The following is a 13,745-nucleotide window of genomic DNA, read 5'->3' as shown; positions in this document are numbered from 1 at the left end:
CTACAAGCTAAGCATTTTTATTAGCTTTTACTCATGTGACCGCCCATGCTCCCCACCCCCCAGTGACTCCCCAGCTCACACCACCCTGCTCCCTCCTGCAGCCTCACTGGCTTCTTAGCATTTTCCATACATGCTGCAGGCTCACTGTCAACTCCCACACTTTGCAGGAGCTGTTCCCTTGCCTGAAATGCCCTTCGCCCATCAGCCACAGCCCCCTCACCTCCTCAGAGCCTTTATTCCAATGTCACCTCTCTGTAAGGCCTCTCTTTTCCTTTCCTTTTTTTTTTTAAGTGTTTTTAAAGATTTTACTTATTTATTTGAGAGGTAGAGTTACAGACAGTGAGAGAGACAGAGAGAAGGGTCTTCCATCTGCTGGTTCACTCTCCAAATGGCTGCAACAGCCGGAGCTGCTGAAACCAGGAGCCAGGAGCTTCTTCCAGGTCTCCCATGTGGGTGCAGGAGCCTTGGGCCATCTTCTACTGCTTTCCCAGGCCATAGCAGAGAACTGGATCAGAAATGGAGCAGCCTGGATTAGAACCAGCACCCGTATGGGATGTGGGTGCTGCAGGCAGAGGATTAACCTACTGCACCACAGAGCCACTCCCCCCCCCTTTTTTTAAATATTTATTTATTTAAGAGAGAGAGAGAGAGAGATCTTCCATCTGCTGGCTTACTTCCCAGATGGCCACAATGGCCTGGGCTGGGCCGATTTGAAGCCAGGAGCCAGGAGCCTCCTCTGGGTCTCCCACATGAGTGTAGGGGCCCAAGAACTTGGGCCATATTCTACTGCTTTCCCAGGCGCATTAGCAGGGAGCTGGATTGGAAGTGAAGCAGCTGGGACATGAACCAGTACCCATATGGAATGCTGGTGCCGTAGGCAGCAGCTTTATCCACTATGCTGTAGTGCTAGCACCTCTCTTTTTCTTTTAAAATAACTACAAGCTTATTTTTATTTTATTTTTTATTTGGAAGGCAGAGAGACACAGAGAAGGAAAGACAGAGACAGAAATAGAGAGAAAGGTCTCTGTCTGCTGGTTTCTTCTGTAAATGCTTCCAACAGTCAGGGCTGAGCCAGGCTGAAGCTGGGAGTCAGCAGCAACTCAAACTGAGTGTCTTTCGTGGGTGGCAGGAATGCAAGTACCCGAGCCTTGGCCTGCTGCCTCCTGGGGTGCACATTAGCAGGAGGCTGGGTCATTAGTGGAGCCAGCATTGAACCCAGGCACTCTGCTCTGATGTGGGATGTGGGCATCGCATGAACTGTCGCAGCTGCCTCAGTGAGTTCTCCCGTGACTGCCCTATGTAAAACTTCATGTTCACCCACTTCCCACTCACCTTTCCAGCTTTACTTCTTCTCTGTAGCATTTATAACTAAGATATGTCATCATTTTCATACATACCGTTTTTAGTGTTTGTTCATTGCTTTGTCTTAGAATGGTGCCAGCCACTTATTTGATGCTCAATAAGTACTTGTCAAATGCCTGATTGGTTGAATGATTGAAGAAATAATGAAATGGAAATAGCAGGGCTCCCCGAGTTGGAGACCAGAGCAGAGATTCTATTCCCTGTCTCCTTCCAGACAAATGCAGTGTCCATTTGGATATGAGCCTCATGGCCTTTAGTCCTTTCCCGAAGGCAGAGCTCTGTGCTGGTCTGAACAGTCCTGCTCTCTGCTTCAGTTCATGCCATGCCTGCATAGCACTCCTGTTCAGAAAAGACTAGAACGGGGCCCTGTCTGAAGAGGAAGTAGAAAAAGAGAGGCTGAGGATTTGGCTGGGTGAGCGGTACGGCCCCAGCCTGCTCTGCGTGGGTCTGCGGGCAGGTGCACAGGGTACTTCTTGCTTCCAGAGGCGGTCTCGGTCCTGGGAATGCCTCACACACGTCGTAGCTGAGGAAGAGAGAGGAGAGGCTGAGAAGGCAGCAGTGTCCAGCCTCAGACCCCGAGTCCCCTCTTTGCGTTTCAGATCAGTTCCCGCCCTCCATCAAGGGTGAGCACGTGATTGGCGCCTATAAGGGGAAGACCGTGTGGATTCCGTACACCAGCGACTCAGAGAATGTCGTGTTCACGCTCAGAAACAACTGCCCTGACATCAAGCTCTTCGGTCAGAACCTGTGCCTGGGGGCGGGGATGGGGCCGGAGTCAGGCTTTGGGGAATTTTGCATCTCTGTACCCTGCACAAGTTCCTGCCACTTTTTCACTTGACTATCAAGGAGCAGCAGTTCTAAAAATGACACCGAGAATTCAGATAGGTGTCCCCAGTGAACCGGAGGGGTGGGCCTGCGGAGGAGTGGGTCAGCACAAGTGAGTCAAAGATCATTTAATCTCGACCTCACACTACGCAGTCAGCTTTCATCAGTGTTATACAGTTGCCAAATTATTAGAGTGATCAAGTACAATTTAACAATGGTGATTTATAATATTTTCGTATCTATTAACAGAAAGATACGATGTGGAACAAGGATTAAAGAAATATAGATGCCTTCATTTGGCACCGTCCTCAGTCTTCTGGTTAACCATGCTTCCCTGGCTGTCTCTCCCTGGCTGATGTTCTGTGCTGGAATCAGCGATGCCTCCCCCTTCCCTCTCTGCAATGGGGTTGGAGGCCCTGGCCTGTCTCCTTGACCTGGGCGGGAGGGTCCAAGCATAGGGATGCTTCTTTGAGGCCAGCTCTGCTAAACCAAAGCCCTTGGGGACCTTCTGAGCTCCAACCACCTCTCTGCTTCCTGTTCTTTGCCCGTGTGTAAGAAGGGCCTGCTTTCTGCCTCACCGCTGTCGCACACAGCAGCCTCCCTGGTGTACGACAGTGGTGTCAGGAGACTTTTCCTTCCCACTGTGCTCCTCTCCTGGACAGTGCTGGTCTGTAAGTCACTCGTGTCTGTCCCCTGCTGTCAGCTCCCGGCACCTGCTGTTCTAAGGAGACATTCCTGTTTTCTTGAAAAGCGTAAGACAGCTTTGATCAGAAAGTGCACTGTGGTGTTTCACCGAAGTCTGGTGTCTGAAGGGGTAATCAGAGGAGGCCCAGGGAGTGAGCGGAGGGAGGTGAGAAATCGGGACGAAGGGCGAGGGGCAGTGAAGTAAAGCAGTAGGGCCAGCAGTACAGCCTGGGGCAGTGTCAGCAGGTCTCGGCCCTCATTCTCCGTCACCCAGGGCATCCCATTCTGGTGCAGGCCCTGGCGGGGTCACCCTCTGGGGTCTCTTCGGGGGGAATCTCCTTCCCCTTGTGGAGTTGCTCCCCACAGTCAGGCAACTGGGGACAGCTGCACCTGCCTCCAGCTTGGAGCACCCAGGACAGCAGCCTTGCTCCAAGGAAAGGCCTGGTGAGGTCGGTGGGGTGGGAGTGTCAGGTGCCAGGAAATCTCAGGGTGTCCCAGCTCTCAATGATCCCATCCTCTCCGGGCAGAGAACGGGACGTTGCTGTGGACCCCGAAGTCACTGGAACCATTCACTCTGGAGATCCTAGTGAGAAGCACCAAGACGGGCCTGTCGTCTGCCTTCCAGCCCCAGACCGTGCTCTGTGCGTGCAGTGCAGAGAGCCAGTGTCTGTACAACCAGACCAGCTGGGTGGGCAATTCCTCCCTCCAGGTGAGACTAGGGGTGGGTGTGGTGGGGGACGGGCAGGGGAGATTGCTCGCTGAGGGGAGGAAGTAGAAAATGGAAGGGATACCAGGTTCTGCCTCTCCTGAGTAAGCCACGTGTCGGGAGGTGGGTGGAGCAGGCACCATTCTCAAGCCATGAAATCACGTAGCAGGAGATAGAACATTCTTGATTGTTTAAAATTCAACTGAACTTTTATGTCCCGCCTCCCATTCTGCCAGGCTGGCAGGAAACGTCCATCTCAGCCTTTCTCACAGCTCCCAGCGGCTCCCGTTCCCTCCTGTGGGGTGAACCCAGCGAAGGGCATAAGGTGGGGGAAGATGTCTGTGCAGTTCCTGGGTGTGAGTCTGCACCAGTTCCCATCATGGCTCTGCCATCAGCCCCTGGAGCCGCTCGGCTGCTCCTGGGCCGAGCTCAGAGGCAGGCCGCCGCCCTAGCGGCCGCTCCTGGGGCTGTCGGCCAGAGCTGCTCTCTGGGGCCTCATCACCGCAGTGTTGGGAAGAGAGGCACGGGTCCCTCTATCCTGACGTCCTCAGACCCCTGTGCTTTCTACGCTGCCCTCTGTCTCCCGCTGAAGGAAGCATCTCTTTCTCTGTTCAGAGGAACTCCTTGTGCATTTAGGTTTCTGGCCAAGACACCTGTCTCATCCTGAATCTTGTCCCCTTGTGCTTTTTCCCCACCCTCCCTTCCCTTCCTGTCTTACTCTGGAAGGATTTGGGGCAAGCAGATACAGCATGCGAGGGAAGAAGCTGAGCCCTGGTGCAGGGTCAGGCAGGGGTCAGGATAAATGGCCCAGGGAGGGCGGGGCGGCTTTAGACAGGGTCCTGGTCAGGGTGGCGCTGAGCAGATGTTGGCAGAACTACGACAAAGACACAAGGTCCACTGATGTCAGAGCAGAAGCATCGGGCAGCCTTTAATGGCTCACCTGCCTCCCAGCCGCCCAGTGATCGGCCACTCGTTCCAGGTGACTGACTGCAAGTGTGATGGGGACACCTTTGGCCGCTTCTGTGAGCGCTCCAAGGACCCCTGTGAGGAGGAGTGCTTCCCCGGCGTGAGCTGCGTTCCTGAGCGAGGCTGCGAGGCCTGCCCCATGGACATGACCGGAGACGGGCGGCACTGTGCAGGTGAGCCAGGAACATGCCCAAGACAGGACCAGGCGCTGGGGCCTAGGAGAGCCAAGGCAAGCCGTTCTTTCACTCTTCCTGCAAGTCCTTAGAATGCCCGAGGCGGATGGGGGTGGAAGGAGGGCTTGGGCAGGCGGTGGTGGGTGGAGGAGAGGCTGCGCAGACATAGGGGAGGGGCCAGGGCAGAGTAGCCTGGCAGCATCGATGAGAAAAACCCAGGGCAGGAGGCTGACGATGGCTGGGAGCAGGCTGGGGGCCCAGTGGCAAGCGGGGCCCCTGGGGCTCCTTGGGGGTCTCCAGGGTCTCTGCACCCTGGAACACTAGGGGGGGCTCATGCGGATGCGGCAGCAGAGGTGCCTCCATTCCCCTTCCAGTCCTCTCCCAGCTGCTGCCTCTCCACCTGAGACCACCGCAGCCACGGTCACAGGGCGGCTCCCCACACGGCCCCCATGCATCACATAAAATCAGGAGCAGGCCAGAGTGGGCAGAACCCCTGCCTTATAAAGGCAGACAGGAGGTGGCAGGGAGGGAGGCCTTCAGGGGCCGTCCCTGGCACACACGCCCCTCCTGCAGAGGGGGATGGGCAGCTCCCCGGCAGATGGACAGGGCTGCCTGGCAGCGACATGCCTGGAAAGGGGGAGAGGGTAGTTTGGGGTTCAGAGTGGCCCACAAGCAGCACAGAAACTGGGTAGGCACGAGGGGAAGGGACCCAAGCCTGTCCCAAGAGCAAGTTTGCCCAGGCCGGGGGCTCCTCCCCACTGCTGTACCACCATGCTGCGGCTGACCTCACGGCTCCCTCTGCAGCCCTGGAGAACTCCGACCTCTGTCAGAACCACTCCTGCCCTGTGAATTACTGCCACAACCAGGGCCACTGCTACATTGCCCCGACGCTGAGCTGCCAGCCCTCCTGCACCTGCCCCCCAGCCTTCACCGACGCCCGCTGCTTCCTGGCTGGGAACAGCTTCACTCCAACCACCCATCAAGGTACAGCCAGGCGGCCCTGCCATCCCCACGCCCACCTCCACACTGCTCTCACCTTTGGGGTCCAGGACTAAGTTCCTTCAAATCCACAGGGCAGAACCCCCCAGTTCTCTTGGGTGGTGATGAGCTGAAGGCTGGGGGACACCCTGGGGGCGGCCGTCCCAGCATGAGCCATGGGCCTGAACAGTCTACTGAACAAAGACTGAAGCAGGGACCGCATGGCTTGGCGGGATGAGAATCACAGAAGCCCTGGCCGTCACAGGACGGGCACAGGGGTGAGGCCCAGGGGACCCAGGCACTGCCGATTTCTCCAGCGGCCTCTGTCACTGGAATGCAGCAGGTGCACGGGCTGGTCCAATGGACTTCTTGGGTAAGTCCAGGTAAACCATGACTGATGATGAATTTGCTTCTCCTATCTCCAGATTTTCCCTTAAGAACCATCCAGCTCTTGCTCATCGAAGATGAAAATGCCTCCGTAGCAGAGGTCAACGCCTCGGTCAGTGCTGCGGGCCCAGCTCTCGGCAGGTTCAAATGAGGGCTGGACCAGCACCTGTCTGTCCCTCATCGAGATGCAGTCACTGGAGGAGCCTATGGCCTTTTGGCTCCGGGGACCTGGGGGGGGGGGGGAGGGCCTGGGGGTTAAAAAGTCAGGAAGGCTGGGGACAGAGACCACAGAGTCGAGGGTGCCCAGCCACTCCAGCTCCTCCCACTGAGCATCCCTCCAGACCTGCACTTCTTGGGTATTATGTGGGGGAAACAACACAAGCTTTCCCTGACTTCCCAGAGGAAACTGGGGCCTCCCTCTCCCTGACACCCACATCCTTGTCCATCCCTCAGTCACAAGCAAAGTTATCAGTTATTGTGTTGTTGAGGATTCAAGTCCCTGTTCTACCACTTGCTAGAACATGTGTGTTTGACAAATTATTTAGTGGCTCATTGTAAAAATAGGAATAATAGGAATAATAATAGGAATAATAATAGTTCCAGTGCTTATCAAGGTTCAAATGATGATGTTCCGTGAACCACCAAGCATGATGCCTGAATTACAATATGCATTCAAAAGCTATTATCACTGCTATTACTGTGGCACACCACACACTGTATGGTAACCTCGCCCGACATCTGTCCACCACATCAGGCCAGGAGCTCTTGGGGTACAGTTCAAATCCTGGCTCATTCTTGGAGAGCACACGGTTCCCAGCGGCTCCAGCAGCTGACCGTCCCCTCGGTCCACCTAAACCACTGATGTCCGGGAAACCTGCAGGGAGGGAAGGAGTCAATGAGGCCAGGCAGGGGCTGTCACGCCAGGCAGAGGAGTGGGGGAAGAATGTAGAAGCCTTGACTCACCAACAAATATTAGGCAAGGGCCAGCATCTGTTTCTGAGCTGGACTGGAGTGTGGAGATGCAGAGGTGGGTGAGAATGTTCTGGGGGTCCCGGGGCCCAAGTCTCAAAGGCAGACACAGACATCAAAGTGGATCGGGCCTCACCACTCACCACCTTCCCATCCCCTTGTCCTCCACTGCAGGTGGCCTACAGGCTGGGGACCCTGGACGTGCGTGCCTTCCTCTGGAACAGCCTAGTGGAACCAATGTAAGCGGGACTGCCCCCCGCCTGCCCCCATCCCCCCAGCGTCTTCTCCCCACACACCCTTTGCCCCTCACTGTCCTCTCACACACAGCGCCTCTCCGGTCCCCGGCTCCGGAAGCCCCATTCAGCGCTGGAAGGTCACCTCGCATTTCCAGTACCGGCCTCAGGGCCCTGTCATCGACTTCCTCAACAACCGGCTCCAGGAGGCGGTGGTGCAGGCCTTCTTCCTGCAGGCTCAGAGGAGGAGGTGGAAGAGGAGCGAGGGGCCCAGGAACAACGTGCTCTTCTACCCCATCTCCAGGGCGGACGTGCATGACCTCGCAGCGCGTGAGTCCCTCCACCTGGAGGAGGGGGAGGGGAGGAGCCGGTCACAGGTCTGCAGCCCACACAGGCCACAGTGGGAAGGTGTGGTTTGGTGGCTTCATTTTGCCATTTTCAAAAGAAAAAAATTTTTTTCACATTGCTCATTTTCCTTTTTATTTGAAAGAGAGAGAAACAGATTCCCCACCTGATAGTTCACTCCCCAGAATGTCTGCAACAGCCAGGACTGGGCCAGGCGACCCGGCCATCCGAGTCTCCCACATGGGTGGCAGGGGCCCAAGATAACACCTGCTGCCTCCCAGGGTTCACTCGAGCAGGAAGCTAGATTGGAAGTAGCCGAGCCAGGATTTGCACCTGGGATGCGACTGTTCCAAGCAGCAACTTAACCGCTGTGCCAAACATGCACCCCACCCCGGCCCACCCAGATAAGTTTTAGACATTTAACCCTCCAGTCTGTAGATTCAGGGCAGGAGCACGACATGCTGCTGAGGTATGTGCAGGTGAAGAGCTTCACAGAGCATTTAGTTACTCCTGCAGGGGCTCTCCCGACTCCTGCTCTAATGGTTTTCTTTCCTTTTGAAAATGGCTAGCAGTTTGCTTAAAAGACTATTGCACTTACGCCACCCAAAAACAACCCCATCGCCTTGGCCCTCCAGCTGGAGGTGTTAAACTGGAGACTGGCCAGGGGCACAAATGTCGCCCTGCCTGCAGGCACGACCCTGAGGAGGTCTTCTTCCCAGGCAAGGCCTCCGCACCCCATCTGGAAAGTGACTTGGAGCTTCTCAGGCCCCTTTTAGCTCTCGCAGCCCCTGGTTCTTCCCGAACAGGAACAAGGGAGAGAAACGAAGGGGCCACCCTGTTTTCTGGAATGGGAGAGTAAATAGAACAGTGACCATTCCAAGCACCAAACTATTGCTGTTTTAACATGGGCCCAGTAGCAGGCAGGAGCTGCTTCTAGAATCCAGGTTAAGTGTTCTCCGTGCTGGGACAGGGTGCAGGCCCTCAGAGCTGCTGTGTGCTGGGAGTCGGGTGGGGAGAGGGGGAGGCAGTAAGGTAACGACTCCAGCCCTGCTGATGCAGTTTGTTCAGGAAAGTCCACAGTTCTTCACTACACATCAACACTAGCATAGAAACTCGGGAGACACAAATTAATAAAAAGAAGAGGAAAAATAACCTGTAGCCCCTCCCCAGCGACAGCACTGTACACATCCTCTGACCTGTCACGTGTGAGGATCGCCACTCACATGGATGTTCATTAAGGGACTGAATCAGACCTCGTGTGGCCAACCCCCTCACCGAACAGTTGTGAACATATTACTTCCTCAATGTGTATGGAGTCCCATTAGACATATTATTTTATACCAATGTGCTTGCCTTTAGTGCCTGATGATGCATTTAAAATATAATGATGTAAAGGTGCTGTGTATTGAGTGCCCGCTGTGTGTCATGTCCTATACTACCTCATTTAAATCTCACAGCAAGGTTAGTGTTATTATTAATTTCCTCTGAAAAATACAATAAACTGAATCTCAAAGCATTAAGATATTTCCCTTGGCCCATACGCGTTAGTAGGAGAGTTTGAATTTCAACCCAGATCTGACCAACTTCAAAACCTGCTCATCACCAATGCATTTTCCATCCCATCAAAACTGACACGGCCTGGGTAGGGATATGCAATAACTTACTTAACTCCCATTAAACATTACTGTTGTCATCAACCCCGCTGATCTGTACATCCATGGACACGTGTTGATGCACTTTTCCAATGAGCTCTCAGATTATTGCCTGCCGTGGAAGTCTCGATTGAAAAAGTGTTAACCCATGACGCTCCATGTTCCTCTGGGTCCTTCCCGACAGTGAATGTGAGCACGCTGGAGACATACCTCAAATGCAGTGGCTACGAGGGCTACCACCTGGTCTACGGCCCCCAGAGCGGCTTCACCTGCACGTCCCCGTGCGCCGAGGGCTACTGTGACCACGGAGGCCAGTGCCAGCACCTGCCTGACGGGCCCCGCTGCAGGTATGGCCGAGGGAAGGAAGTGCAAGACAGTGCTGGGGAATCCAAGCCAGGCAGGACCCTCAACAGGGATCCGGGAGTTCGATGGTATCTGGTGGCCAGTGACCATTAGGAGGCCTCCTTTATAATTGGAGAGAGCTGGGGCCAGAGGAGAAGGGACCATGGAAGAGGAAAGCCAGGGCCTGCTGGGTTACCTCTGAAGCTGATGGGCCCCGAGGGGGTGTGGTGCCCACTGCAGCTTGCAGGTGACTGGGACCCTTCCAGGGCTCCCGGTAAGCTTTGCAGCAGGCCATGGTTTCCAAATCAAACTCTTCCACCCGGTTTCGCTTCTGCCGTCTCCGTGGGAGGAAGGAACCTACAGTCTTGTGTCCAGGGCCAGCACTGCCCGTCCCCCCAACCTTCCCCTCCCCCCCCCCGTGAGAGAACGCAGCAAGGAGAGGCCCCCTACCCAAGCACCTCATGCCCCTTGCGTCTGTGAACAGTCCCAGGGGCCCCTGTGTGGACAGAGTCCCAGCACCAGCCCAGACTCTGCCACCTGAGCGCCCTGGGTCCACCTCGCCCCCACTGCGCTTCCAGACCCTGGCTAAGGAGGGGCTTGTGGAGCCGGGGCGGGGTCGTGGCCACGCCCGTCCGCGCAGCCCGGGGCCCTGTGGACTTGCCTTCTCCCCAGAGCGTGGGCACGGCCGGCCCTGGAGAAGCTCCTCTGGCCCCCGCAGACGAGGAGGGCATGGGAGGTGGAACAGCGGCCTCGCCGCCGCTGACCATGCGCCCTCTCTCCTCTCTCTGTCTCCAGCTGTGTGCCCTTCTCCATCTACTCGCCCTGGGGCGAGCGCTGCGAGCACCTGAGCGTCAAAGTCGGTGCCTTCTTGGGGATCCTCTTCGGGGCCCTGGGCGCGCTCCTGCTGCTGGCGATCGCCACGTTTGTGCTCCTGCGCTTCTGCGCCTGCGGCAGAGTCAAGTCCTGCTCCTACCCTCTGGGCTTGGTGGGCTGAGGCCTCGCTCCGCGGGCCATTGCTTTGGGGACACTGGAAAAGGGGAAATGACTGAAGGTCCATCGGGATCCTCCGAGCAGAATGAAGAAAGGGAAAAAAGACGAGACTACCTCGTCCAGAGCCACCAGCGCGCAGGCGCACTGAAACGGATGCGTTCTCACGCAGACATCCCCGCAAACAGCACCCGGGCTTGCGCCTGTGCACGCGCAAGCCCGGTAGCCCGGTAGTGGGCTGGTGGCTTTAAGTTAACCAATACGACTTTGCACACAAAACTCTCTGGTTTACTTCTGATTAAAGTCTATTTAGATAAAGTCTGAGTGTTTGCGTCTCCAAATCATGAAATGAAGGTTAGCCATTCCCAGCCGCCGGTGTGTGTGGAAGAGCCGGGCAGCGGATCCAGTCCTACAGGCTTGGTTGCGGCATCCTGAGAAACTTCAGGGACTGCAACCCGGCAGGAGTCCTTGCGACCGTTGTGGGAATATGCATCCTGGATTTTATTCCCAGTGCTTGCTCCCACGTGAGATAATGCCAAGCAGTGCAATAATGAGCAGGGTTTATTGGGGGAGGGGTGCAGCATTGCGACACAGGAATCCCATGTAAACTCCGATTCAAGTCCCGCTGGCTCCACTTCTCACCCAGCTCCTTGCTAATGTGCCTGGGAAAGCAACGGATGGCAGCTCAATTACTTGGGCCCCTGCTACTCATGTGGGAGACCCAGATGGAGTTTCGGACTCTTGGTTTGATCCTGGCCCAGCTTGGACCTCTGTGGCCATTTGTGGGAGTGAACCAGCAGATGGACCAGTTCTCTCTCTCTCTCTCTCTGAGCTCCCCCATCACTCTGCCATTCAAATACATAAATAAGCCTTTTGAGAGAGAGAGAATACATTTACACGTGCATGTGGCAACCCTACAAGGAAATATACAGGCTGTAAGAGGGCCAGCGACGCCTATGATGGGAATGCAGGGGAGCCGGGGAAGCAAGGACCAACAGCAAGGGTGAGATGCCAGAAAACGGGCCGCTCCCACATACAGCGTTTCCCTTTATGGGGTACAGGCTGGCCCCAACTGAGTATGCAAATGGGGCGGAGTTTAGACGGGATTCAGTGTGTGTGAGGTTTTCTGGGAGTTTCATGGTGTCTCCCTGTGGGGTTTAGCTTCCACGTGGCCATTATGGCATCTCCTTCCCAGTCCCAGATGAGATGCAGGTGCATCATGGGAAAGTGGGCATAGTGGATTGGCACGCAAGGGGTGGAGTTACAGTTCAGGCTGCAGAGACACAAGTTGTGGGGAAATATCCAGGCTCACTTATTCCTATCTAACCCCCTCCTTTGTGACCCCATATCACTTCCACCTGTGTGTCACTTTCTTCTCCCACCTCAACAAAGTCAAAGCTTAACCCTCTGAAAAGGAAAGCAGAGAGTCCCCCACATGGAGGAATCTCTGTGTGTTTTTTATAATATTTATCTTCCATGACCTTTGAAGATCTCTTACCTGTGTTAATTTCAAAAGTTTTTGCCTCTACTTATCTTTTTTTTTTTTTTTAAAGATGTATTTACTTGAAAGGCAGAGTTAGAGAGCAAGAGAGAGAGGGAGAGGGATCTTCCATGAGCTGGTTCACTCTTCCAGATGGCCACAATGGCCAGGACTGGGCCAGGCCAAAGACAGGAGCCAGGAACTTTTCCCTGGTCTCCCATGTGGGTGCAGGGGCCCAAGGACCTGGGCCATCTTCCACTGCTTTCCCAGGCCATAGCAGAGAGCTGGATCAGAGTGGAGCAGCTGGGACTGGAACCGGTGCCATATAGGATACCAGCACTGAAGACGGCGGCTTCACGGGCTATGCCACAGTGCTGGCCCCTAAATGTATCTTTTAATTCCATTTTCCAGGACCTTTTTTGAAGTACTCTCATTTAATTTTTTCTGTTCTTTCCTGGACCCCAAAGTCCCTCAACCCCACTCTGTCTCCATTTGTTCCCAGAAACCTGATCAGCTTCCATGTCATCCTTCTTTCTAAGCACCTACCTAGAGTAAAAACTCCAGCAACACTGGGTCCACAACTCCTCTATCCAGACCACATCAAGTTCAACTCTACAGAAACTGGGTTGCCTCTTAAATCCCAAGTCCTTGAAGAGAGAATCTGATTCACTCAACTTATGTCCGTTGTCCATCTGCGGCCCAATTGTTGCAGGAACCTGCGGCTCTGTCAATTCTTTTTTTTTTTTTGGACAGGCAGAGTGGATAGTGAGAGAGAGAGACAGAGAGAAAGGTCTTCCTTTTTGCTGTTGGTTCACCCTCCAATGGCCGCTGCGGGCGGCGCATCTTGCTGATCTGAAGCCAGGAGCCAGGTACTTCTCCTGGTCTCCCATGGGGTGCAGGGCCCAAGGACTTGGGCCATCCTCCACTGCCTTCCCAGGCCATAGCAGAGAGCTGGCCTGGAAGAGGGGCAACCGGGATAGAATCCGGCGCCCCAACCGGCACTAGAACCTGATGTGCCGGCGCCACAAGGCAGAGGATTAGCCTGTTAAGCTACAGCGCCAGCCTGTCAATTCTTTTTTATCCATGGGCTTCATGTCTGTTGGTCATGAAAAATGAGGAGCCAGACAAGGAAGGATGTGTAAGGCAGAAGTGGTTTATTAAAAAAAAAGAACAAAATGAATGAGGAACAAACTCAACAGCACTGAGAAGAATCCCTCAAGGAAGCAAAAGTGAAGAAAAAACTCCCAGAGGCACTGAAAAGGATCCCTAAAGGAGGGAGCTTTTTGAAGGTTGATTTTCTAGGATTTTATAGGTGGTAAAAGGGGACATTTTCAGGGCTGGCATTGTGGCATAGTGGGTAGAGCTGCTGCCTGGGACACCAACATCCCATATGGGCACCAGTTTTTTGTCCTGGCTGCTCAACTTCTCCATCCCTCCTCTCTCTTCCCTCCCTCCCTGCCTCCATCTTAAAGATTTATTTATTTATTTGAAAGGCAGAAAGGGTTGGTGCTGTGTTGCCGTTGATTTCCTGAGTAACTGACACTCGCTTGCCAGTGGCCACCTTGGCATGGCCTTCTCATTCTACCACAGTGCTGTCACATAATGGGTAAAGCTGGGGCCGGCACTGTGGCATAGTGGGTAAAGCCACTGCCTGCA

At 54.8% G+C, this 13,745-nt stretch overlaps 1 protein-coding gene across 1 annotated transcript in view; it reads left to right on the top strand.

Annotated features, from left to right (window-relative positions):
* The window catches only part of MUC4 (mucin 4, cell surface associated), a 53,455-nt gene extending 42,839 nt beyond the window's left edge, over nucleotides 1–10,616 (top strand). The window contains exons 38-46 of the mRNA XM_062181110.1: nucleotides 1,962–2,099; nucleotides 3,399–3,580; nucleotides 4,557–4,716; nucleotides 5,521–5,700; nucleotides 6,120–6,193; nucleotides 7,225–7,289; nucleotides 7,378–7,613; nucleotides 9,465–9,627; nucleotides 10,418–10,616. Coding sequence (XP_062037094.1) covers nucleotides 1,962–2,099; nucleotides 3,399–3,580; nucleotides 4,557–4,716; nucleotides 5,521–5,700; nucleotides 6,120–6,193; nucleotides 7,225–7,289; nucleotides 7,378–7,613; nucleotides 9,465–9,627; nucleotides 10,418–10,616 — 1,397 coding nt within the window. The remainder of the gene's footprint in view (nucleotides 1–1,961; nucleotides 2,100–3,398; nucleotides 3,581–4,556; nucleotides 4,717–5,520; nucleotides 5,701–6,119; nucleotides 6,194–7,224; nucleotides 7,290–7,377; nucleotides 7,614–9,464; nucleotides 9,628–10,417) is intronic.
* The last annotated feature ends 3,129 nt before the right edge of the window (nucleotides 10,617–13,745 follow it).

Source organism: Lepus europaeus, chromosome 2, assembly GCF_033115175.1.
Source record: "Lepus europaeus isolate LE1 chromosome 2, mLepTim1.pri, whole genome shotgun sequence".
Lineage (NCBI taxonomy): Eukaryota > Metazoa > Chordata > Mammalia > Lagomorpha > Leporidae > Lepus > Lepus europaeus.
Note: the sequence above shows the minus strand (reverse complement) of the source record. Positions and strands in the feature narration are given on the sequence as shown.